The following is a 26,681-nucleotide window of genomic DNA, read 5'->3' as shown; positions in this document are numbered from 1 at the left end:
AAGATCCAAGTTCACCATTCTAACATGAAATCATTTTGGTTTATTTTTCAAAATTTGTTTAAAAGTTTAAAAAATTACATCTTGATAATGCCAGTCATAAATTAGCATAGACTGTGCCATTTTTGGTTATCAATTTTATTCTGTCATTGATTTTGCTAAAAAAAAAAAATTATTGTGTGAACTACCACCAACATCTGCTCGTCTCATTTTCAAATTTAAATGCTTCCATCTGTTGGAGAATGTGAAATGTTGACTGAAAAGTGGTTTGTTTGGACTACATTTGTAATTGCTCACATGTAACACTCCTGTAGCAATGCTGTTGGCAGACGTGAGCTGGCATGGTTGTGTGTTTTTGTCTTCCAGACATTGAAAGTTGCCTTGGAAAAAGAGACAAACCTTCTTACTACACATTTTTTAAATAGTTTTATAACCAAAATAAATCCAGGTGCCTTTTATATGATTTTGGTCATGAAAGAACTGCGATGTACTTTTTTTTTTTTTCTCAAAATCTTCTATTAAGGCACATTATCTGATATCTCCAATCATATAAATTGCATGTTATTTTGGGTACTTAGCCGTATGATGGTCCGTGGAGAAACATAGAAGTGTAGCAGGATGCTACTCTCCTCTTTTTGCAGCATCCAACAAGTAACGTGGAAAAACGAACTCTGAGTTTAAATCTATTAGTTTTGAAGTTTAGCCTTAAGTTGATATTCTATTTTGTAGAGCCACCCCTATGCAGTTCAAAGTAATAAAACACGTTTTATGTCAAAGTTTCTAAACTTAGACACAGTGAGACAGAATAAACGCTTAAAGTCATAATATGCACAAGCATGTACTCTCAAATATTGTGCATGTGGTGTCTGACCTGTTCTTTTATAGATAAAAATAAAAAATGACAGACTGATGCGGATTCTGGTTTGTCTAAATGTCTTCTAGCTTCTTTGTTTCTTATTTAATGTGTCTATGAACACATATGGATGGACCTTAATGTGTATTTGACTCTTCAGATGGATAAGGTTTTCTGAAAAGCGTCATTTGAAAACTATTTAAAACCTCTTGAATACAATTAATGTAATGTATAAGTTAATGAGCATTAACACATTAAATCTAACACAATTTCTTCCTCCTTTCATAACCTTTTGATCAACATGTAATAGTAAAACCTAACAGTATTTTCTGTTTCTGTATCCCTTGACTCTCTAGGGATAGTCAAAAGAACTGTGAAAAGCTGGTTTATGGTGTGTGAACTAAACCGAGGCCTGTCAAGACTTGTTAGTGTTTATACAGATCAAAACGTCCGCAGACCACAGCAGAATAAAACCATTTCTGAAAAGAACCCCTCATAGAATATTTATGAAAGAAATTACCCTCACTGCCCCAGAAATGAAGTAATTTTAAAGACAGTGATAACTTTATCACCACATCTGCTGTGCTGTAACTGTGCTAATCTTCCTTCTATTCTTCTATGCCTCTACCTTTAAGTTGAGTAAAATCTTCAAGGTTTCTGTCCTCGCTGTTTTTGAAAGGATCGCTTTGTTTCCAGATATGTTAGTTTCTCCCTGGCACACATTACTCCTACTCAGGTCATTCAGTCTGAAGTGTTCATTCAAATGCAGATTACAAGGCATAAATTAACATGTGAGGAGTAAGTCACGTTGGCAGGGGAAGCTTATGCACTGTTTTATGGTAATGTCCTGTTTTAAACACCTGTATGATGCACAGAAGAGCTTTGATTGTATAAATGGGTGCATATTCCTGTTTAAGACTTCAGTCGAAGGCGTCATGAAGCAGGAAAATGACTCTGACAACCACGTTGACTCTGAAGTTGCTACAAAACGAGCTTCTTTGGTTCCAACTTAACATTACATTAAAGAAAATCAGCAGAGCTTTAAAGATATTGCTTCTTGAATTACTACGTAGTAATTTTAAAATGTTATGCTACTTGCAGAATGTAGGATTCTGTCATTGAACCACTTTGCACAATGTACAAATTTTTTCCAACGTTTCTCATTATGCAGTTATATTGCTTTTCACCTGATTTTGTCACAATTTCACAAAACCATGAAATCTTTAACAGAATTACTCCAAGACCCTATGCATCTTAAAATCTTGGGGTGGGTGATGGTCAGGGCTGGAGTGGGGCTCATTTACTTTAGTAAGTAAATGTATTGTTTGCCATACCTGTCAGGATCCCAGCTTACCATTCTTGTAGTCTCCAATTAGAAAAAAAACCCCTACTATTTTACATTTTTCACTTTCCAGTTGTTAAATATTGTCTTACCAAAGATTTTCTGTATTTTTACATTGTTCATCCACTCCTGCATTAAAGGCAAATTTATTAAAGCATGTCATAACTCTGGCAGCCAACCACTGTGTTTAAAATTTGGATTCTGATTTATTCCAGCCAGTAAGTGTTTAGATCTACATTGTTATAGAAAACGTCAACCCTTGAGATATTTTGAAAAGACACTATCTTCTTTTGAATTGTCTATGGAGTGGTAACAATTTTTTGTATTTGTATTTATTTGACTGCCTGGCACTTTTCATGAAATAAAACGCTTTGAATACATCAGAAATGGAGCTTTTAGGTGCAAGGCCATGTCTGAAGTTGAAGATAGAATTTATCACCTTTGTATGGGGTTTCTTTCTTCGTTTTTTGGCATGTGTTCAAATAAAATGTATTATTCCATTTTGATTCACCAGTAAAAGACTTTGAAATAGTCATTAAACCACCAAAAATCTTTATAAAAAGAACAATCTGAGCTACTGTAGCAAAAATCATTATCAAACAAAGGTAGTTTTCTCTGCAAATGAATGTTAAATTCAAGTTTGTTAAAGAAACACAAATCATTTCAGTGGTGCTTTTGTATCTACAAATTTTTTTTGTACCTTTAGTGGATGGTTTAGATTGAATTTCTTGCATTATTTATGCATGTGACTGACTGAAATAAATCTTTCACTGCTGATAGTGCTTTTCTATCAAGCAGCCTGTGAATTTTAGAAATTACATTCATCTGAAAATAGAAGCTTAAATCCAGGGTTTTTCCATCTATTCTGGCAGATGCATAAATACATCAAACATAAATGGATTCATTTTCTGCCATTGTGTGTTCTCTCTAGGTTTTATGGGACACAGCAGCTATCCGGGTCCATGTGTGCATAAATACTGTGGCTTGGGACGCCATTGTGTGATCAACCATGAGACTGACCAAGGGGAGTGCAGGTGTTTGGATCATTGCAAACCACACTACAAACCAGTGTGTGGTTCAGATGGAAAGCTGTACCAGAACCACTGCGAGCTCCACCGGGCCTCCTGTCTCCGAGGACACAGGATTACCATCATGCACAGCGAGGAGTGCTTCTACAAAGGTAAGTGATTGTGTGACCTTCCTTTGGTGATGGATCGTTTAGTTGAGCTTTTATTGAAAGGGCATTGAAATTGGCTCTGTAAAATTAGGGATATACATTTTGTTGAGTTTATGGTGATAAAAAGACAATACATCTGAAGTGTTTTTTTTTATTTATTTATTTTTTTTATTGCGTTGGACCCCTGCCTATTTGTGGTTCACTATTCATAGAATTTTCTGTGGAAAATAAAATGTTCCTACTAATGAATTTATTTGTAGATCATGTCTAAAATGCTTGACAGAAAATGCAGGTTTGTGAAATTGAAATACTAGGCACAATGCTAATTGGTCATTAGCTGGTGTCTGCTAAGCAGCCAATCAACCTTGATGGTGATTTACCCCGAAGAGTTAAGGAAGACTGTAGATGTTAGATTCTGTGGTAGTAAGAGGGGTTACACTTTGCATATTATTGCATATTAAGGTATATTTAGTGTTTGAACCATTAAAAGAGGCATCTATAAACATTTTAATAGAAGGTCTCAAGTATTTGTGGATTTTAGGTATTTATGGGCGGCTGTGGTCCCGTGAATACATGTTAAATTATAAATACTCCCTAGAATCAGGTACTGAACCACAGACCAGCATCACATTAATGTGAGGAAAGTTGTGGATCATTGTAGCAGTTCAGAGCTGGTTCTAGCCATTTTGATGCCCTAGACAAGATTAAGGTCAACCCCACCCACCTACGGCCCGAAATGTCCATGGACGTCTGCGCTATGTATTATTTGCTGTAGAAAACTTGAGTAAATATTGATGATTGCAGTCCTTACTCCCTGTGTAAACTGTACTTGTCCTCATTTACAAAATTGCATTTAGATGAAAATTACAATCTGTGTGGAGGGCAAGTATTTCTCTGTGCATCTGCGCTGGACAAATGTTGCTGTCATTACTGAACACTACAAGCAAAACATGTAGCTTCAGGAGACATACTCCTTAATACCTTTAGCATAGTAACCTAGTTGGGATTATAGATTTATAAAATAAAATCTACATTTACAGTGACATTATTAGGGTACTTTGCTTTATTTCAACTTATCCAGCCAAAGCAAAGCTGACCCTCTACATATAACAGCAAGACAAGTTTTACTAGGTACATGACAGAGCGTCATTCTGTTTGATTAGGTTATTTACATATTTTAAAGCAACACAGTGCTGATTTTGCATTCACATTTAAAGTACTTTCTTACTGAGAATATTGTCAACCAAAACCGTCATCATCTCGTGAGTTTTATTGCATCTTTGGTAATCACAGTAAAAGCACATCAGAACTTGTTTGGCGTATCAGCAACAAAGAGGACACGGCAGTACCCAGACTGTGATTTACTGGCAAAACAACGCTCCTTTTAACACAGCGTAGATGTTGCAACATTGAGAATAAAGCACACAATCTGAAAATAGCAGCTCTTTTTGAAATGCACAACTCTGTTTAAAAGTAGGGGCAGGGCCATAGTTCTACATTGTTCATATTTCCCTAGAGAAGCCTGAATGTGCTACACCACGGTTTGTGTATAAACACTGCAATTATTCCAAGTCCCATGAAATGAGGCTCTTCTCCATTCTTGTGATCCAAGACATCATTGAAATAAGAGCTCCTGACATTGCTGTTCCATTCTGGGCAAAGAGAAAAGCAACAAAACACTCACAGAGAGCAAATGCATAATGTAGCAAGTCTTTTTCAGTTTTCCTGTTTACTTGTTAACTTTGAAAAGTAAATTTATAGAAGAGGGTGAGAGAGGCTCTCTTAGATCTATATATTGTCTCACATGGAACCTTCTATGGTTGCCACAACAAAGCAACACATCAAACTAAAAAAACATTTGCACAAAATCCTTTGTTTAGACATAAAAGCTGTCAGTACAATTTAGAAAATAATAAATTCCCACCACAATAAACGATCTAGAAGGTGCCACATGAGATGGCATACATTAAGGGTGTAAAAAAAAATCCAATGCAAGTAAAGCTAGTGTTAACAATCAAAGCCAGTGAGTCATCTCAATCACAGAAAAAGGCTTGGAGATCAATGATACCCTGGTGAGTGATGGTTGTAATCAGCCTTTCTCCTGCACCTTGTCCTGTCAGACTCCCTCTTCCCTCCTTTTCTACACCCGGTATTCAAGATGCAGAATGGGATATTTGACCAATGTCAGGCAATCAATATTAGATCAACGGGAGCCAAAGGAGGACTAAAAGATACACAACTTCTTTTTTTCTCCATTTCATTCCTTGCTCAGTCTCGCCAGGTTTTCTTTTCGCTGTGACTGATATGTAATCAATTATTCAATGGAGGAGCACTCAAGGGAGAGCACAGTTTTATCCCCCTTTGGTTGATTTGAAATCTCTGCTGTAGGCTTTGAGTTTAAAAGTGTAAAAATAAATAAAACTATGATTACCATATTTTTCTAAAAGCTTAATGCTTTACACAGGGGAACAAAGATTTTCTCAAAATCACACAGCTGCTGAAATGTTTAGCTACAAAAGGACCCATGTAAATCAAAAGGAATGAATAATTGAGCAACAGTAATAGAACCTAAACAATAAAATTACTAAGTAAAATAAAGGCCATTCATTTTCCTTTGGTGCTGATTGGCTGAACCCCTTAGAGTGGAGAAAAGGAAGAATACAGATCTTATCTTCTGCAGTAGTTCTAAGGCAGTTTCTGCTGTGTGGATTAGTGCATTTTTAGGTACATTTACTGTTGGGCAGTTTTAAGCGTTTTTAGAAGGGGTCTCAAGTATTTGTAGATTTTAGCTATTTATGGGCAGCTGTGGTCCCTTACCCCTGCCACAGCTGCCACCTCTGTGTTCTGGTCAGACGGTAAATACTCCCTAGAATCATTTACTGACCACAAAGCATTTCACAGTAATATTGAGGAAAGTAATATTTACAGGATATCACCTTCAAATGCAACTGGTTTGTCTAAAAAAGATCCTTTAGTAAAGTTGTTCAGGTAGTGCTGCGTTTAAAGCTGAAGACGAACCATGATTATAATGATTATAATAGTAATTTTCCACCAAAGCGATGGATTGATAATCTAGGGCAATACATAAAGTCAACCGTTGTGTAGAATCTTTAACTCCTTAGAAGTTGCTATTTCCTGTTGTAAAAATCACTGCATAATGACATAACTTAAGTTGCATAGTTGGCCATATCCATATTAATTATAGTGGATGCTGTAGCAAAAAGGGAGAGAAAGACGTAAAAGGACAGTGTGTTTAGAACTACAACAAAACTTTTCTCTGTCTATTCTTAATTTAATTTAATTTTTTCAGTGTCACAATTTCAAACTTTCTTCTTAATCCAGGATATATACCTGCAAAACGAGACATTAAAGTAGAGGTAAAGTTTGGTTTTTCACTTCATGGTCCAACTAGAAGCCTTGTCATAGTAAAACATTTTTACCCAGCATCCTCATTTTACAATCCATATTAACAATCTCTAAAGAACTCAAAACGGTGTTTTTCATACTGAGGAACTGAAATCTCCTTCTGTATGTGGCTGACAGGGACTGCTGCACATCCGATAGTCTGGTAAACTCAGTTTGATTGAGGTCCAAAATAGCAACATTTGTTACATTTTCAGACACTACAGTTTGCTGTCATACTACACTGTGTCAAATCTCGGTGGTCTCTGGTCTTTGCCTTTGGAGTCTGTCTTCGGTCTGCTTGGCATTCAGATATGCGTTCAAATCACACCAGAGTTCACTGAGACCCTGGTTTGTAGGCAGACTAAAGTTTGCTTTTTTGTTCCGCATCAAAGTTTGATTGGACAATAACGCCTCCCTAAATGAACCAGTCTTTCTTGGACACAAACTAGAGTTGGATTAAAGTGAACTAAACAGGACTGGTGTGAATTCACCTTAAATATTGCACCAAAGTTAACAAATTGGACACACTATAATCCTGTTTTGCCATATTCCTATCCCTTAGAATTGTTTCCCCTTTAGATTCACCTTTAAAGTGTGTTGTTTTACCATTCTCACTTTCAGTTAGAGTGAACTTTTATTCAGCAGAGAGAATATTAAATTTAATTGGTGACAATAAATGTTGTGCTTTCACTGCTGCCTCGAGAACCGTTCAGACTGCTAAGCTTCAAGTAGCAACTACACTTCTCTCATTTTGTCCAAGCTAGTGTTGCCCAAGCATTCCACTCTCCAATTTTGTTCACGTCTTTTGTGGCGGTCATAACATGAAATTTAGAGTAAGGTGACAGCAGGTACTGGGAGTTGAGTACAGTGGTCTACTCTGATATGACCATTCACAAACATGGCAACTGGGATATTCTTAATTTAAAGTGCATTTTAAATGACTATATGCCTATCTTGACCAAATGTCAGAGCCTCTATTTGTCGTGTAGACATGCACAGATAAAAAAACCCCAAAAAACAACTTGTATATACCACACATTCATTTGAAATAAGAGTTTTTACTTCCTTATAATTAGAGTGACTGGCAGCTACACACCTCCTGGCCCTCAGCAGCACCAACCGTTAACACAGCATAACGGTATTGTAGTGACTGGGTTATAAATTATGAAGCACCGTTGTTTGACAGCCCCGGTCCTGCTCTGAATATACAGTATTCTTTGTCCAGCATACCTGATCCGAATGACATTATGTCATTGATTTCAGTAGAGCCCTTTTAATGAACCAACAATCTAAAGACATTGTAATGTTATCATGTCATGTTAGTTTTTGTCTTGATGAACTGAGGTACTTCCTATGAACTGATACCTTTTGTGACAGCTGCAAAAGGACCATTGTGTGTTAAAGCAGCTTTAAACTGATTGAGTTTTACAACCACAGGCTGTTTTTAAATGAACTGTCAGCCCCAGATGGATGACCTGCTCCTCTAATGCTCTGCTGACTGCCACAATTCTATCCATATTTCCTGTAGGTTGACTAAACAAAAGCCGCAGTAGCATATTATCACTCACTAATATTTTGTGATCTCTTTTCACTAAGGTACAGTCTTAATACAACAGTAAATTTAATTGGTTGAATTCATACTTTTAAAAAAAAATCTATTTAGATGAGAAAAATCTCTTCAGTTTTCTACAAAGTTGTGTGTTTAAGAAAGAAGAATGTGGATTGTAATATTAGAGGACTAACATTGCTACTTTAGACAAATTTACTTTTAATTTCAATAGACTTATTTGATGTTTGTTTTATGGTTTAAGATATTCTGTTATAAAATAGTTACGCATTTGTAAAACTATAATGTCTTGGAAAAGTATTCCAGCCCCTTGAATCTTAAGTTTACTGACAACCACAAACTTCAATATGCTGTTTGGGGGATTTTAACTGATGGATAAAAAAAAATTAACTTCTGGAAGTGGAAGAAAATGAAAAGTTTTGAACATTTTGTTATATATAGATTGAAATTAAGAAGTGTAAGTTGTTTGGGAAGATGTCTACTAGTTTAGCACATCTAAGAGAATTTTTTTTTACCCATTTTTGCAAAAATATCTCAAACTTAGTCAAATTGGATAGAGTGTCTGTCAGCAGGTGTTGTTGTGGATTTTCAATTTGATTTAGGTGTGGAATTTGACTAGGTCATTCAAACAGATGAAAATGCTGCAGATTTATTCTCAATGTTCTTCTGGAAGTTTAACTTATCCTGCAGCCTCTAGTTGTCTTTTGTCCCGGACAGACTTTCCCCAAGATTGCGATATGTAACTCCTCCCATCTTCTGTCTGTCCAGCTTCCCTGTCCACGCTGAAGGAAAACTTCCCCTTAACATGATGATTTCTCTACGGCATGTACATTTGACAGCATCTGTCAAATGTAGCATTCGCTGAGCTTTTTTGTGGGATTTGTAGGTAGAAAAGTTGAGATATTGTTTTATGACCTAATCCTTCTTTAAACCTTTCCACAACTTTAGACAACTTTGTCTGCTGTGTTCCTGTTCTTCATGAGTGATACTGTTTTCCAACAAAACAAAAGGACATTATACATCAGCAGGTATATGTCAAAAAAATATGGTCTGCCCACACATCCATACAAATAATTCAAATGGTTGAAGGTCCTAGAAATATAGGCTAGTGCTTAATTAATGTGGGTTCTCTGTTATGATGCTGTTTTGATTTGATATTATTTTAAGATATCTTTTTGTAGAGAAGAACCGGCATCATGTAGTATCCCAGAAATGCTGAGACAAAAAGTCAGTTGATGAGCATTAATTGACAAGATCCACCCTCACACTGTGCATTCCCCTTGATGCTCTCACTGAACTGTGCTTATTTTCAGAATATATTGCACAATGGTGGACTCCTTTAGATAAGTTGCATACGAATCAAATTTTTTCACCAAAATCTATTTTGTTATACACAAGTAAAGAGAGATGAACATAAAAACACTACTCGTTTTGGTAAATATTCTGGAAAACAGTTTTTCTATTTTTGCTTTACAACTTTGCTCTACTTAGTGTTGGTCTATCACATGAAATCCCCCTAAAATTAACTCTTAATTTGTGGTTGTGATGTAAATGTGAAAAATTATAAATATGGAGATTATTCTGCAAGACACCATAGAGAAAAAGACGCATTGCTCCTTGATTCAGAGAAGCTATGAAATGTTGTCGATATTTACCATATTCATGACTTAATGAGACAACATATCATCAGCAGACATGCAGAGGGCATGTCTTGATCAATGAAGTAATTCTGCCTCGTATTAATTTAAGAGACGGACGATTAGTCCCCCGAGCAAGTTCAATCTTGGAGTCATTGACTGATTGCTTTAGAAGTGACATCCGTATGGAAAGAAGCTGAATCACTATCGGCTTTGGTCCCAGCTGGATGATTTAAATTTTTTTAACATGGAAATGGACAGGCCTTATCATCCAGACCCTCACGGTGACGCTTATCTGCTGAGGAAGACGGGATAAAAAATGACAGCCATGTGTTGACTGAAGTTTCTCATTAGCACTGGGGAAAGGATCTGACCCCCATTTTCCTCCTGCACAGCATGGTAACTTAAACAGGATCAGATCTGATTGAATACTAAGTGGTGCACAAAAGCCTGACCGATCTGCAAAGGGCAATATGCACATGATAGTGAATATTATATATATATATTTTTGTAGCCTGGAATCACTGTGGAGCAAAGGCGAGTAGAGCTAAGATTAAAACAAAAAAGCAGCTGCATTCAGTGCATTCTACATAATGCATTACCATGGAGAGCATACATTTCGAAAATCAGACGGCTCCTAATAAATATATTTTATCACTGTCTCTAGATTTATTATTTATTGTTTTTTTGCATTGCATCATATACTTATGTTGCAGCAGATCATTCATTGGTTTTTGTTTCTATATATTGCATCATATCTGTATGAAGTGTATATAGAATGTAACTCCTTTATTCCAAATGGAGTATGCTTAAATATATGCATACAGAAGTATCTTCAAGTTTATCATTTACAAGTTCAAAGTATCTATAGTGTACAATTTTAATTAGGTAAATATACTTGATTAAAAGTGGCCATAAGGTGCTTAAATTGATCTCCAACTCCATTTGAAAATCAAATTAGAAAGAGTTCAAAACTTTTCTAGCTACTGAGAAACAATTTGCTGCATCTACAGATCCTCAAGAATCACTCTACTGTGTCTTGCCTTGTAAATGGTCTCAATGGACAACAAGCCAGGCCCCTCTTCTAAGCTGCACTATGTCTAACCATGAGTCAGTAATGTGGAGAATCATTTTAGGAAAACATGCATGAGTTTCCATATAAAGAGACCTTTTTTGTCGCTTGAGACTGTAGATTTGTTGCCTTCTTCAATTATCTGAGGCTGTCGTTATTCCAAAAACATCCATCCATTTTCTTCCGCTTATCCGGGGTCAGGTCGCGGGGGTAGCAGCTTAATAAGGGAGGCCCAGACTTCCCTTTCCCCAGCCACTTGTTCCAGCTCTTCTGGGGGAAACGTATTGAGTAATTTTTGATTTCATTCAAACTACTTTAACATTTGTGGAATTCCAAGTCACAAACCATCTAAGCTAAAATATATCAATTGCAGAAATTAAAATCATCACTCTGTTTGGTCAAAATAACAATTTCCTCTTTAATCCATGAGCGTGGTTCAAATAACTTTTTTTTGCATGAAATAAGCAAAGTCAATATGTATTTAATTTTAATTGTTTTTTTTCCAGTTGAATTTACTTTTTTTTTTTTTCTAATAACAATAAACATGATACATGTCGGATGATGTGAAACGCGATCTTGGACCTATATAATAAGCCACTTTTTAAAATCCTGTGTTTGAAGTCCAGATCAATATGACTCCAGCTTAGGGAAGAAAATGAATTGAGGTGTGTAAGGAAATCAAAGAACTGGCAGTTGCAGTAATATGATCAGGCAGGCAGACAGACAGACGGAGATGGTTAATCCTTTCTGAGCGAAGAGTGAAGAAAAATCTTATTTCAAATCATCATCGAGATAGAAAATCAGTTCGACATTTTGCATTGATGAGTACATGGTCTTCCATTCAACTAAAAACCTTAATCTTTTAGATATTCATTTCAAATAAATGATATGAAGCTGCTTTTCCTATTTTCACCCAAAACTACACATTTGCTTTAAATTGAGTCGAGCTAGATTGATTAATTATTTTTTACCATGAATAGTGGAAATATAAGATTGTAAGTCAAATGTTTTAAAGTCGTCAGAGCTCTCATTCAATAGCTGACCAGCATTTTTGCATAATTCCACTGGTATTTGGATGATTTATTTCCGAGGATGATAAAATCCTTCAGGCAGAGAGACTCCTTGATGTCACTCTAAACTTCTGCTTCCTCAGATTCTCTCTCATATTCACTTCTAGACTCTGACTGCATACTGTATATAGACTATATTTTACCTTTGCTCAACAACTAAAAATAGGTATTTAAGTCTGTTTTCTTTTAAACACACGTTACATTTTAATTAATCAGAGTACAGCATGTTTATATCGAATACTTTGCAATAAACCAAGAATAAAGCATGCAACCTTGGCTGAACATTAGTGATTACACTGTCTCTATGAAAGTAGGTTCTTCTTGAAATGTCGGGCTTTTGTTTTTAACTGCTTCCCTGGCTTTCTCAGTCGAACAAACTCTTTGTAGATCACTCCCCTGAGCCCAGGCAAGAAAAACATGCTCATGAAGCATCATAGTCTTTTGTCCTCCAGAGACTCTCTATCTTAACGATGTGTCTTTGCATTTCCCACCGGAGAGTCACTCCAGTGAACTCAGCCTGTACGCAGTAAGGGGAATTATAACCTCCTGTGTGTTCTTGCCTTCTTTTAATGACTCTTGTGGTGCCATTAATGCTGCAACCCCTGCACGAGCCCTGGCACTGTCATCGACAGCAGAGCCAGAGAACAAGCCCCTCATTAAAATCCAGACCTGTGAATCATTAAGTTTGCAAGGACGTCCAAGCCATTGTCTGCTACAAGGTCTTGGTGCTGTTGACTTTGAAGTTGGCTTGTGTACTTTGTGATGTATTTTGCAGCTAAAGCAGACATGATGGTCTGTTTTTATGTTTTTTCTTCACAAGTAAAAAGCTTGCATGATGAAGGAAGTGATTTTGTCATGCAAAACAGGGGTGCGTTTTATCTGGTACTTGCCACAATAAGCTGCAACACCTTTTTTAATGACCACACTTTTTGCTTACTTGCCAGTGGGAGGTCAATTTCAACTGTGTGAACTATATCAGCTTTTAAGACCTTTATTTCCCAACAATTTTTTAAAAATAGGTTCCATAGTTGCACTTTATTTCAATCTCAGTTCCTAGATGAAAAATAATTTTTTGGAGAAGGAAGCTGTGGTTCATTTCACAGAGAATAGGTGTGGTGAGCCCAATTTATCCACATTTGGCCAAAGACAAGTGGTAATTTGGAACTCGCCTCCAGACAAAGCTATTTGCTAGAGCCAAACCTGTTTTCAGGCTCTGACACAAATTACCCAGGAAGAAACTATCCTTAACCACAAATTTTGAAAGAACACGAAGGTGGTGAATTGGTGTTCTTAACCTGTACTTTTCCGAGGCGATTTCATTTGTGAGCCCAGCTTTCTCTTAAACCTAAATTCACTTCAGATGATGAAAATTCACAACAGATGCTTTCTCAAAAGAATCAAATGACTCCAAATCAAAATCAATTAATCAATTCATTTGGTTAAGTCAACTTTTTTGAACTTTACATGATGTTATAATGTAATTCATTCAGCAAACGCATACCCACAGCGTTAGACTTGTTTAAGCATATTTGCGAAATCTTTGAATCAGAGCTTTCACTCATACAAAGCACCACCTATACAACATTTCGCTACCAAATTTAGTGTCTTTGTGCAATAACGGTAAAGTAAGTCTAAGTCTATTTACCCAAGGCTTCACCTTGGAGCTTGAGCCAAGTGCTTTTCCGTTGATCCAAACTACTAATAAGCAAGTAATGTAGTGTTAAACCTTTTGAGTGGTCAGTTTTACTGGAAACAGGCCATTTAATAAGCAAGTGCTTTTATTTGCCTATTCACATTGTTGCTGGCTCTAGCAAAGTGATCTCAATATGGAGTGTCCTAATTCTAATGAAGTCTTTTTCCATCTTCTCTCTTGCCACTTGACTCCCTAATTGTGTGACTTATTGCCATTGCTTAACCCCATTTTCTCGCCACAACAAGTCTGACAAAAACAACTTGATAAAAAAAGCAATAGTTATATTTCTTTAGTACTACCAGCATCTCTGAAACAGAAAGGTTTAATTATTTCTGTTGAGACGATGTTCCCTCAGCAGCAGGACATGTATGCACAATTTAAGAGTAGCTGCAGTTGTTGTACCAGAGGTTACCATCTGCTTCATTTTCTTTGTTCCCAGCTATAACCTGTTTTAGAAGATTTATGCATGAACTGTTTCTGTTGCCAGACAACCAAAACAAATATGAGTTATTGAGCATAATGCAGCTCATTAAGGCTTCACATTAGGAATGTTTTAAAGTCATTTCACTGTTGCCACTTTGCTAAAGATTTTTGTTATAAGACCTGGAGGACAGGAGTACTTACACCCTTCCACTCTCATTTAAAGTGATCTACCACATTTTTGTCAAAATATATGTAAATATATGTTTTGTTGATTTTAAATTAAGTTAGATTTGCAAAAACTTTCAGCACTACTTTGACTTTTGTGTACAGTTGCTGACCTCTATCTATAGCAATAGTTATGAATTAAAGCACACATTGCCTCAGCAGTGGTTTGTTCTTATTGTATCTATTGTTTTTGTGTTTAGCTGAACTCTTGTAAACAGGGATGTCTGGCCTCGGAGCTTCGTGTGAATTCTAAGAGCAAACATTTCTGCCTCAGCTTCACAAGGCCAGTTGACCGATCCAAACAGACTTGACTTGTCAGGAGGGAAATCTCCAATGATGCAAGAAAAAGGCGTTTTGAACAGAAAATCACATATGTAGTTACGATGTAGTGCTTTCTGTTAATATCAAAGGATTAAATTCTCAATATAACGCAAGACTTGTAAACCGTTCACTCACATGCCAACTATTTACTTCAAGGGAGGGTGAAAAGTACAGTATGTCTTGAGAAACATCAAAAGATCTGTGCTCCTCAAAATGAAACCAGTTATTTGCTTTTAAGACACTTCTAAGCAACAAAAGGAACAATTACTCCTACCTTAAAGTTTGTAGGAATAAAAGCTTTAATATAATACAATAAATACATTAATTAGGTATAACATCATGAACCACTGCCTGACGGTGTGTTTTGGTGCCAATGCAGTTCTGACCCACATGTTGCGGTATCTGGGGGTTAATACATGAGCAGATCCTCATGTATTAACCCCCAGTCCTTGGGAGCTACTAGCCTGAAACTTTAAGATTCATCCCTTTTCCAAACCACCAAAGGCCTGTTAACAAGCTTTCCATTTGATTCAGGTCTGCTGGAGAAGGGTTGCATCCAAAAATGTCAGTGTAATAAGTACTGATGACTGAAGTTGGGCATGATTGCTTCAAGTTTTCTGGGTTGCTAGGTGTGGCCTCCTAGTTGGTGATTTTTATTTTTTTTGTGCAGTATACTCTGTAGATGCTCATCTGGATTCACATCTGGAAAATATTTCATTCCTGAATCATTATTGCTTTGCGGCAGGGCACATTATCCCCCTGCAAAAGGGCAAGTCCATCGGGGAATACCATTTTCACCTTGACTGGTTTGCAGCACTATGTGTAGCATCCTGGGATGAACTGTTTATTCTGGCCTCTTTCTTTCTGTCAGAACCATCATTATCTTCTTTAATTTGAGCTACGGTTACTCATCCATTGTCCCACCTGGGGCCAACATTTGCTCCCCATGTGCGTCAATGATTCTGTTGCCAGTTCACCTCTGCTCATGTTTTTGGACCACTTTTGGCCGATAGTAACCCAGTCCAGCCTGGGAACAGGAGGTGCTCTGACCCATCACAGTTTAAGCCCTTGTCAAACTTGCTTACACTGTTCATTGCCTGCTTCTACATTGAGATTTTATAACAAATTTAAATTTACTGACAACCCACTAACAGCTGCCAAGATGAAGAGAAGACTAGTGTTTTTTGTCTGACCTCCCTGTTTTGTCCGATTTGTGTATAAAACGTGGGATGCCACGTGGTAGAAAGTTATTTATTTCATGAATTTCACCCAATTCCACATTGTTACATTGTAGCAATGTCTCATTCTGAGCTTTTCATCTCTCTGAAAGTGTTTGTCATAAAAGCTTTGTCACACTCACATCAAACACGAAGTATGGAAAAATAGCATTATAAAGGATCTAGATGCTAAGAGAGGAAAACATTTCCAAAACATTTTGGCTTTTCTCACCTCAGTGAAAGTTAAAATTGTCCCATTAATGATGAATGTGACAATTAATGTTTAACATTTCTTAAAAGTCATACAAGATCACTTTCATGATGATAATTGGTAAAAACATACAATACATTTTTTTTAAAGATGAAAAATAAATGGTGCCATGACTCTCTTTGCCTCAATTTAATAGAATTTAATCAAAGGGTTTTATTGTCTGGAGATATGACACCGTCCATTCATATGTCCCTTTTTGAAGTGGGCAAAATCAATTTTTCATTGAAATTTGTCACAGAAGAAGCTTAAGAAACAGAACGTAGCTGTCCTAATTCAACCCTTGAAAATTACAGTAAAAAAGAGGTCATTATTTTATAGATTTTCCTGTCTTCTTTTGCTCTGACATGGCCATCGGCTAATGATAGTCATATCAATGTGTACATGGCACCGTTTGCCTCCCTTATTAAAGTTGCATGAAGACAAATGCAGCGAAAAGCCAGTGCAGATATATGTCTCAGCCGTGGGGAATATCACAGGCTCATTTGTTGAAAAGTGAATTGGTAAGGGAAATGATGGCACAATGGTGTCACCGCACTGTTCGTTGTTTGAAGAAGAAAGCAAATCACACACCATTAAGGAGGGATGTATTAGAGCTGGAAAAAGAATAACAAATATTAATATACAATGCAATATGGTGCTTGTAGAAGGTTAAATGAGTGTAAATCAAATGTAACAATCTGGACAAATGAAACTTTTGCTGTTTTTTGACATACCAAGAGAAGACAATTGTCTGTGCAGCAGTCCATAGATTAAAAGAAGCAACATATGTTTTCTTTTTCTGTACAAATCACTGAACGGCTTAGCACCACAATACATCAAAGATCTGCTGTTGTTGTATCAACCTTCCAGACCTCTCAGGTCTTCTGGTTCTGGTCTGCTCTGCATCCCCAGAACCAGAACCAAACGAGGAGAAGCAGCATTTAGCATCTATGCACCACAAATTTGGAACAAACTTCCAGAAAACTGTAAAACAGCTGAAACACGTGACTTCGTTTAAATCTCAACTAAAAACCCACCTGTTTAGGATTGTATTTGAAATGTAATCAATTACAAATTTAATGATGGAACTTTACTTGATGCCATGTTTTGATTGTTGATTCTATGTTGAAATTGCACAAAAATCCGTGAGGGATGACGGAGTCCCAGAGCGAAATTCCATGAGAGGTGTACGGAGCCTGGTGCCGGAAGAAAATCGGCGAGTGACTGAGGGTCACTGCGCTTAACACAAACCCTGTAAATTCTAGACACTAGCAGGTACCATAGAATTGCACAAAAATCCGTGAGGGACGACGGAGTCCCTGCTCGAAATTCCGTGAAAGAGGTGTACGGAGCCTTGTGCCAGAAGTCCATTTAAATGCTGTCTACATCGTTTTAAACTGTGTGATTGTGAATGGGAACAAAAATAGCAACAGGTATTTTGTTCCATATAACACAGTAGGAGTGTAACAGGTAAACCTTTTATGGATGCAAACTCGACTAAAAACCCACCTGTTTAGGATTGTATTTGAAACGTAATCAATTACAAATTTATTGATGGGACCTGACTTAATGTCGTGTTTTGATTGTTGATTCTATGTTGCATTGTGTTTTTGTGTTTGATATGATGTAAAGCACTTTGAAATGCCTTGCTGCTGAAATGTGCTATACAAATAAAATTTGATTTTATTTGAATGTTAAAGTTACCTGAATCATTTTATAATTTACAGCACTGAGTTTTCCAAATAGGGGTAGACTTGAATCTGCTTGTCTGTCTGGGTGATGCATTCAATAGGAAACTGTGTGTAGCAAATTTCTTTTTTGACCCGAGGATGGCACCAACATTCTTGGAATGATTAGCAAACTTAGTGCAGTGAGATGAAAGGGTAACCTGGGAACACTTTGGACATGATTTCTATAATGCAGCAGTATAAGTAATGCACTAAATCTGTCTGACACACACTACATGAAGCAATAAAAAAATGTTCACAATGCAGAGATAAAATTTCTCTCGATTTGCAAAAACTATTGGAAAATAATAATGTTGCAGATAATGTGGTAACATGACTAGCCAAAAGGATCCAGTACAATAAAACAAGACCTTATTAAAAGGTTAATGTGATTGACAAATTTAATTCAAAAAGTGAAATTCATATTGAACTTAGTACAAACAGGAATATCCTTCCACTCTTTATTTCTGTCATTATTTTATGACTGCTTAGGGCTAATGAAAACTTACAGTGGTAATGCAGGTACTGTATGTCCATACATTGTAAAATCCTGTATACTCACTTAACTGGGTCACTGAACTGGGCCTGGTTGAGGTTCCTTTTTCCTGGGTTAGTGCTTCAAAGCAGGATCAGTCTGTGGCTCTGCTGAGGTTTTTAGGAAGCCCAGGTTCCCTTAAGAGACCTTCAGTTCATCTGGACTGTTGAATCTGGTGTCCAGCATCTTTCTCTTCACAACACTCCATCAGTTTTCTAGATTTAGGTCAGGCCAGTTTGCTGGCCTATCAAGCACAGTGACACTATGGTCATTAAAGCAGGTGTTGGTACCTGTGGCAGTGTGGGCAGGTGCCATGTCCAGTTGGAAAATGGAATAAGTATCTCCATAAAGTTTCATAAAGTTTGTCAGCAGAAGGCAGCATGAGGTGCTCTAAAATATTCTGGAAGACAGCTAAGCTTCTCTTTTCTATCTTACCATCATTAGTGTCAAGTCAGCAGACTTCTCCAAGAGTGTGCAGGGTGTAACATGACCAAGATCATTCCTGTATTACAAGTCCTGTATTTATTTAATATAATTGAAATTTTCCTGAGAAACTTGATTTTTTGTTTTTAGTCTTGGCCATAATCATTACATTTGACAGACGTTAATATTTGAAAAGCCTCACTCTTTATAAGTATTTAATTTTATTGACTGAATTACTAAAATAAAAAGAACAATCATTTGTTTTAATTTGAGATACACCTGAAAATGATGCATTCACCAAAAATGGACTCCTTTCAGGCAATAACCAAGGTAAAAGAGAAAAGAAAAAAAACAGAGTGAAAGTAATTGTGGTGTTTACAATCTTGCAAAAAGATTCAAAGGATGGATATCTAAACATGCATGCTGAACTTGGAAATAGTTATGTGGATGTGACCTTCAAGGCCTTAGACGAGTTTGAGTGGAAAACCTTCCACAAAGGACTTAGTCCTCCCATCATCATCAATGTAACTACATTTTAGAGGCTTTGGAAATCTTATTTAACTGCTTCTGGAGCCCGAAGTGTAACCTAAAACTCTCCAACACAGGTAAGTGTTTCACATATTGCCCTGCACAGATGGCACTTTTCTTTTCAAATACACTGAAAGCTAAAGGATACTTTTTTGTGGTCAGATGAGTTTTGGTTTCTGTTGGTTTTGGGGGAAAAAGGATATCTGCTTGTTTGTTGGAAAATCAGAAATACCAGGCTTATCAATGAAAGGGGCATTGACCAGAGACTGTTATGGCTTATGGTGCATCATTGGAAATTGATGTCTGACTTGTGTATATGTGAGCGTATCATTGACAGAGGCATCTATTGGGCTGTGTAGAAAAACCTCTGCTCCCATCATAAACATATATTTCCTGAGAGACTTATTTCGACATGACTTCTAACGCCATTTCCTATATGGATGGCAGAGTGCATGTAGTAACTGTCCCGTCTGAAGTGCAGACCTGAATATCGGCATATCAGGAAGGGAAGCACAAACATGGACTGTCAAGCAGCAGAAATCTTTCCGATCAGTTTCTGTTGGAACTGAATAAATTCACCTACTTAGGATGAGCTGGCTGGCTCCGGTCTTTTAGCTACTGGACACAGTCAGAAATAGACATGCACCTTCAAACGTTTCTGATGCATTTTCTGCTAGTTGATGTCAAGTTTTCCACCCATAAAGTTAGAGATCTTTGTGGATTTGAGTGTAAACTAGTTGGTAAATTTAGAATATTACACATATATGTATACATAATATGCAATCTGTTGCAAATTTATTGATGTGGATTTTTTTTCTTTCACATTTATGCCATTGTAGAAAGCTCAGCCCCAGAAAGCTGGGGATTACTGGTTCTCAAAAAGGGTAAAGACTCAAAACATACAGAGTGAGAGGATAACATTTTACTGCACTTAAATGGCTATCTATGGGCCCAGATCCTAATCCTATTGAACATTTTATTCTGGTTAGCTACCTTTTGACAATCTCTGACATTTCACTGTGAAGCACAGATATCACTTTTTGGTAGTGATTGATGGAAAAAATGTGGCCACAGAATCTGAAATATGGTGTGCCATCTTTTCTCCATGCTGTTTTCATGTGAACTGTGACCAGTTCTGATTAATCATCCAGTCAAAATGTATTTGTATGTAACACACAATGCTGTTAAAAGCAGCAAGACAAACAGAAAACCATGAGAGACAAACGTATTTAAAAAAAAAAAATACAAATGTGAAAAGGTGATGAACTGTGGAAATGCAATCAAGTAGATTGCAATCAAAAGAGAAGTCTGATTTAAGTGAAATATGTAATAAACATGGAAACAGTGCCATTAAAGCTTTTAGGTTTCACGTTATATCAGATATTGTTATTCTGTAAAGTTTCCAAATAATTTGTCCATGTCTCTGTTTTCACTTCTGACCTCCAGGAGGAATAACCTTGTAACTCTAATGCACTCTGTTCTACACTTTGTCATTGTCCTTTTTCTCATATCAAGTTATGTAAAGGCACCATCAACCATAAAGCAATGATCTCCTTTCATGATGATGACACTCACTGATGAATGGAAGTGTGTGATAGTGGACATTAGCAATGTCATCCCATTTTTAAAATTTGATCCATAGCTGTCAGCACGCCCTTGACTCCAGTAAACAGGAGGTTCTGCAAGCATTTATAATGTATGAACATATAACTTCAATTTTAAAGGGAAGTTTGTTTACAATCTTGCTTAGAATTTGAAGGCAGTATCTGTCTGTTTAGTAGAAACAACTTGTACCAGGCAGCCATTTTAGTTTGCCCTTTGTCTAGACTTTTAAGAGTTATGAACTAAAACTGCAGTTCTAAAAGACAGCTAAATTTGTATTTCATGTGTGTTTTAGTAAGTAAAAATTAGAAAAATAAATTTGTAATAACTCTCATATCTCTATTATTTTGATGTAAATTATGTTTTGCTGTTAAGTGTCTTATGTACATGTATGTGCCTCAGTTGATCAGTTTGGATGGTGAAATTCAGAAACGATTTGGGAAAGCCCATTTAATGATGGTTTATTTACAAAAACCGAGTTAAATGGAGACGGGACATAGATCTTAATAGTACATGTTAACAGAATCTGTATGGAAAGATGCAGAAAAAGCCATTTGAACCAAGTCAAGCACTTTAAAAGGCAGTTCTACAAAATATCAAGAAATACAAATCTCGAAAATAAAACTCTTTTGCTCTCTGTATTCTGACATCAATCAAATAAAACACATTTTAGTAATCTTAACAGAAAAAGTTTAGTGTGGTTTAAAAGGAAGCTGATCTTTTTATGCAGCGTGTATCTGCAAACAGAGTTGTAATGCTGTTGAAAAATACTTGGTCTTGCAGTTTTCCTTTAATGGGTCACCTATTTTTCCCTAATAGCTTTATCACTTATTCACTCCAGACTCCTGCAGCTTTGGAAAAGCTACTTTTAGGAATAGTTTGCCAAATGTGTTTTGTGCCATATCAGCTTTATTATTATGGCTATTTCAAATTTGATATTCCAAAGGGAGTCTCCTCCTCTTAAATACATTCCTTTTTTTGTTTTTGGTTTCTTTTTTATAGTAATAAAGTAAAATAAGATTAAAAAGGTGGACCAGGGAGAAGTTATAAAAACAACTAAGTCAGCACAAATGACATAGTCCTAGAAATCTTAGTCAAAAGATGACTACACGATAGTAATGAGTGTTGCTGTAAAAAGTGTGTCCTGCAGTGATTTTGAATAAGAGGTTTCACATTAATAAAATCTTTTGAAAGATTATATATACAGTAGATACTGTATATATAATTTTATACCCACATAACCAAGAAACAATGAGGAATAATTTTTTTCCAATGATATGATAAATCTTTACTCTGCACCTTTGTAAGCAACACATCTCATTTTTTCTGCCAACCTGATTACTACTAATGCTATTTTTCAATGGTCCACTGTCATGTACACAGATCCGAAATCCCTGCAGGTCTCCACACCTCAACACAGAGAACTGGTGTCTTTGATCAATGTGTGTATTTATAGCTTGCTTAGCTTCAAAGCAACATGTAGTCATTTGCATGTTCATTATGAGCCTAAAATTGCCAATTATTCTATCAAAGGCGTCTTCAGAGGACTGACCCTGAGATCCCAAACAGTCACATGACAAATTAGCCAATTAAACATGTTTGGTGTTCATGCCCCCTGTAGTGCTGAATAAAGTGTTGACCGTGCCGAATAATTTTGTTATTGTCCTAAAAAGAGTTTTATTTACCTCTGCTAATGACTAAAGTCAATTTTACCAGGTGGACTCTTAGGACTAAATACTGTACATGTACCCAAATTTTAGCTATAATTTGCTGTGTTCAAAATTTCACAAATTTAATTTCATGCCAGTTTGTTGATTTAGCAGATGCAGTCTATATTTTGATGACTGCAAAGTCTATTAAAAAAAATAATCAGTGACTGCACAGGCACAAAGACCCTTGCAAGATGGGTCAAAAGTTGTAGAAACAAACTTCAATCTACTTTTTTTGGATTTCATAGTCAATAAATGCAGACAAGTGGATTAATTTGTTTAGGAGCACCAGAGTAAACTGAATTTAATGTAAATTCATGATGCCTCTTTCTGCAGTGTCAATATTTTGTGTTGATTTATGACATACAGTCCTAACAAAATACACTGAATCTTGATTCCTGTTTATTTACTTTGAAGTTTGTCCAGAACCATGTTTGCATCCTGCACTAGTGATTGTGTCTGAGCCATTACCTTGAAAACACCTCCATCATTGCTCACAGATTTTCATTTCTCTTCTGTCATCTACTTTTTTTTTTTTTTTTTTTGTAGAGGTGGTTGTTGTGTTTTGACCTTGTATTAAAGCGCTTAGTGCAATCTATCCGACCCATTGTTCTATTATCCGACCCGCTGTTGCATTATCTGATGATGAACAGAAATGCAATTTGACCAATTTTATCCAAACATCCAAAAGCATAAATGGTTGTATAAATAATTGCTGGCTCATTAAAGCAGAGACCTACATTTATAACTGTACAAAAACTAATTAAACAATGGTTATCTGTTGTGTTTGAAATGGCTTCATGCTTTTATTATAAGTATAATTAAAGACAAACATTGTCTTTGTTTTATCACAGCATTCTGCTTCCAGAGTTCAGTTCATAATGATTTTAGTTGGTGTCAACGCTCCGCCCACGCATATTGCACTGTAGGGGGCACTAAAAAAATTAGGCTCAATCATTATAAATAATCATAATGCATTAAATTAAAAATGTGTCTAGCATGTTGTATATCTCAACCTCAAATTTGGCAGACACCTGTGTGCACAATTGCACTCAGCGCAGCTGTGCACACTGTTTTGTAGACATAGGAAAGCATTATTTTCCTTGTAGTTGTTCAATACTGAAGTTGCAATGATTCAGAATTTGTGCTCAGGGCGCCCAAATGGCCAGAAATGTCCCTGATGTTCCGCCAAGAACCACGTGAGCACCACGTTTGAATATCTGTCAGATGCAGAAATGGCTGAGCTTACCATGCAGGTGAGAATCGTCTTCACCAACCTCACATTTTATAAGTAGATGAACAATCCAGCTGACCTGGATTCGTCGACTCCTCCCTGCTGATTCTGTGAACTAAGAATGACAAAGGATAATGAACATGCCAAAGGAAGGTTGGTCAGTTCCTGTACACAAATAATTGTTGCACAAATGTTTTTAGGATATTTCTCAACAGCACTTTTAAAAAAAAAATTATTTTTTTTTTGTAAGGTGTCTTTCTGTTTCAATAACTAACAAACTCACAAGGCTTTCAGCTTTGAGAGATCTTAAAACTGAAAGATTTGTGTCAGCACATAAATGGTGGCAGGTGAATGTTGCACTAAAACATTTGTTTCCACTGCTTGTTGTGAAAGCTGAATGTTTTATGAACAGATCAATAAGAGCTGCAGAGTAGAGCATATGTGGAGCAACTGATCTATAGGAATTCAACTTGTTATGGTTTCCAGCTAGGAGTCCAGTGGGTGGATAAATGATGCCACCATCCTGTAACCTGATGCTGACCCCACCGTTGGACATAAAGCAGAGCAGCCGAGTAACTGTAATAATCAAAGTGTTACAGCTGGTCAGTATAATAATTGCTTTTATTCTGAGTGGCTGATGACTGATACGTTTGCCAGTGACTGTATTTTCCTAGTCGCTCTATGAAGCTGAATAGACTTCTGTGCATGTTTCAAGAAGCACTTTCTGGTGCTGAAAGTTTATTCATGCAGCACAAACATTTTATTAGAAGCCGAGATGCACTCGGGAGAAAAATAAACATCGGTTGAGGTAAACACTGATCCAGGGGAAAAGGCAAACGCTTTCAGAGCAAAGACTTCTGCTTGGTAAAAAGTGAATACTATATGTCTGGAGCAATTTTGTCAACACTTTGAACAAAATGGTTCCCTGTATGTCCTCAAATTTGACATGAAGACATCAGATGTTTTCAGTGCCATAAATAACCTCAAAGTTGTGATTTGCTTACTCTCTTGGTAGCATACATTTAATTGCATGCTACCAATGTATATAAATGTACTGACTTATATTTACATTTATTAAATAAATTGAGTACATTCAATAAATGATTGGAACAATCTGGCAAGAATTTTCCAACCTCAAAATTTACACGTTAATACTTTTTTAAAGACTCATAAATTATTGTGATGTCATTTTGAAAAAAAAAATTGAAAATGTTTTGAATTTCTAACTCAAGGTTGTATCTTTCCAGGTTCGAATGAAAGCTTATTGGACTCCCTTTCCTTTGTACCACCTGAGCTATATATACAGTATATACACAGTATATATATATAGTTTTTGGGTTTTTTTTACATTACCACTGAAAACACTAAAAAGGGTATTTGATTGGGCTCTTTTTTGGTAGGTCAACACAAATTAATGTTTTGTCCAAGTGGTTCTACAGATAATCTTAGAAGATATTGCAGTGTGTGGTGAATTAAGAGTGATCTAATCTGTCTGGAAAGATGTTGGGGCCACTCCTACCTCAAATTGGGGACACTCAACATGTTGGATTGTCTTGGCCTGCATGTGGGGTGTTCCCCAAGGACAAATGAGGATTCTGTCTGTGGAATGAGATGGAAAGTCAGAAAATCAAGCGACAGAAAGTCGAAGACGACTCCACAATTCAGAAAACAAAAGTTTTTTTGTATCATTTTTTCTCCATTAAAAATGGTCCTGTAGGACCTAAATTGTAATATCTGATTTTTATTTTTTTTAATCATCATGTGTGAGGTCTTTCAGGTCCTGAAACAAACCCAACAGTCAATGGGTTCCAAAACAAATACTCAAAAAAACTTCTGAGATCAATAGACCTTAGATTTAATCCATGTTTGTGGATTGGAAAAGTATTAGTTGCACACTCTATATATCTAGTGTGATAAAAAGAAAAGCAAATTTGAGAGAACCATAAGAAGTATTATGGAAGGTTTGGCTCAAGCCAGGTGGGTGATGAAGGAAGTGTACAGAAACAAGTCATCTCTTTGTATGAAACCAAAACTAAATTTGGCTTACATGATATACAATTTATTCAGCAGTTTACACTGTGTCCCTGACTCATTTCTAATACATTTTATTTTCTTTCCCACTTTAAATAATCTGGTGGCATCATTTATTCCCCATCTCCATGTCCTTAAAAATGTCAATCAATGTAATACCTGTGCCCTAAGATACAGTAAACATGATAACTCCATTCCCCACTTCTCTCCTGCTGCGTTCTAAATATAAACCTGCAGCCGAGTTGATGTGATGGCCCAGTGCTGGTGTGTTCAGGCTTCGTGTCACTGTCCCCCATCATGTCATCAACAAGACCTGCCAGTGACGGAGTACGATCTGTGTAATCAACTCTACTGGGATCAGATTTGAGAGCAGAACAAACCCTCCCTATCCTCATTATCCCTCTCTGTCTCTGTCTGCCATCCATCTCAGTCTACTTCAGTCTACTTCCCTGTCAAATTTGAGGTGTGTAGTTGTATAATGTAGGTCCTTTTTTTAAAGACAACCTACTTTCAAATGTTTTCTGTCATGTTTATGCCAAGGAAGATCAATGGGAATCCTTATGAATAGGGTTTCTTTTAGAATTATTTTGTAATGTACAGAATGTTCTGAGATTATTGTAATAAAGTGACTTGGTAAATGGAA

At 36.5% G+C, this 26,681-nt stretch overlaps 1 protein-coding gene across 2 annotated transcripts in view; it reads left to right on the top strand.

Moving 5' to 3' along the window:
- The window catches only part of fstl5 (follistatin-like 5), a 187,758-nt gene that overhangs the window by 59,314 nt on the left and 101,763 nt on the right, over window positions 1–26,681 (top strand). For both annotated transcript variants that reach the window (XM_032555148.1, XM_032555147.1), the window contains exon 4: window positions 3,124–3,372. In XM_032555148.1, coding sequence (XP_032411039.1) covers window positions 3,124–3,372 — 249 coding nt within the window. The remainder of the gene's footprint in view (window positions 1–3,123; window positions 3,373–26,681) is intronic.

The sequence above is a fragment of the Xiphophorus hellerii genome, chromosome 23 (genome assembly GCF_003331165.1).
Source record: "Xiphophorus hellerii strain 12219 chromosome 23, Xiphophorus_hellerii-4.1, whole genome shotgun sequence".
Lineage (NCBI taxonomy): Eukaryota > Metazoa > Chordata > Actinopteri > Cyprinodontiformes > Poeciliidae > Xiphophorus > Xiphophorus hellerii.
The sequence above is the reverse complement of the archived record's forward strand: the minus strand, read 5'-3'. Positions and strand labels throughout refer to the sequence as shown.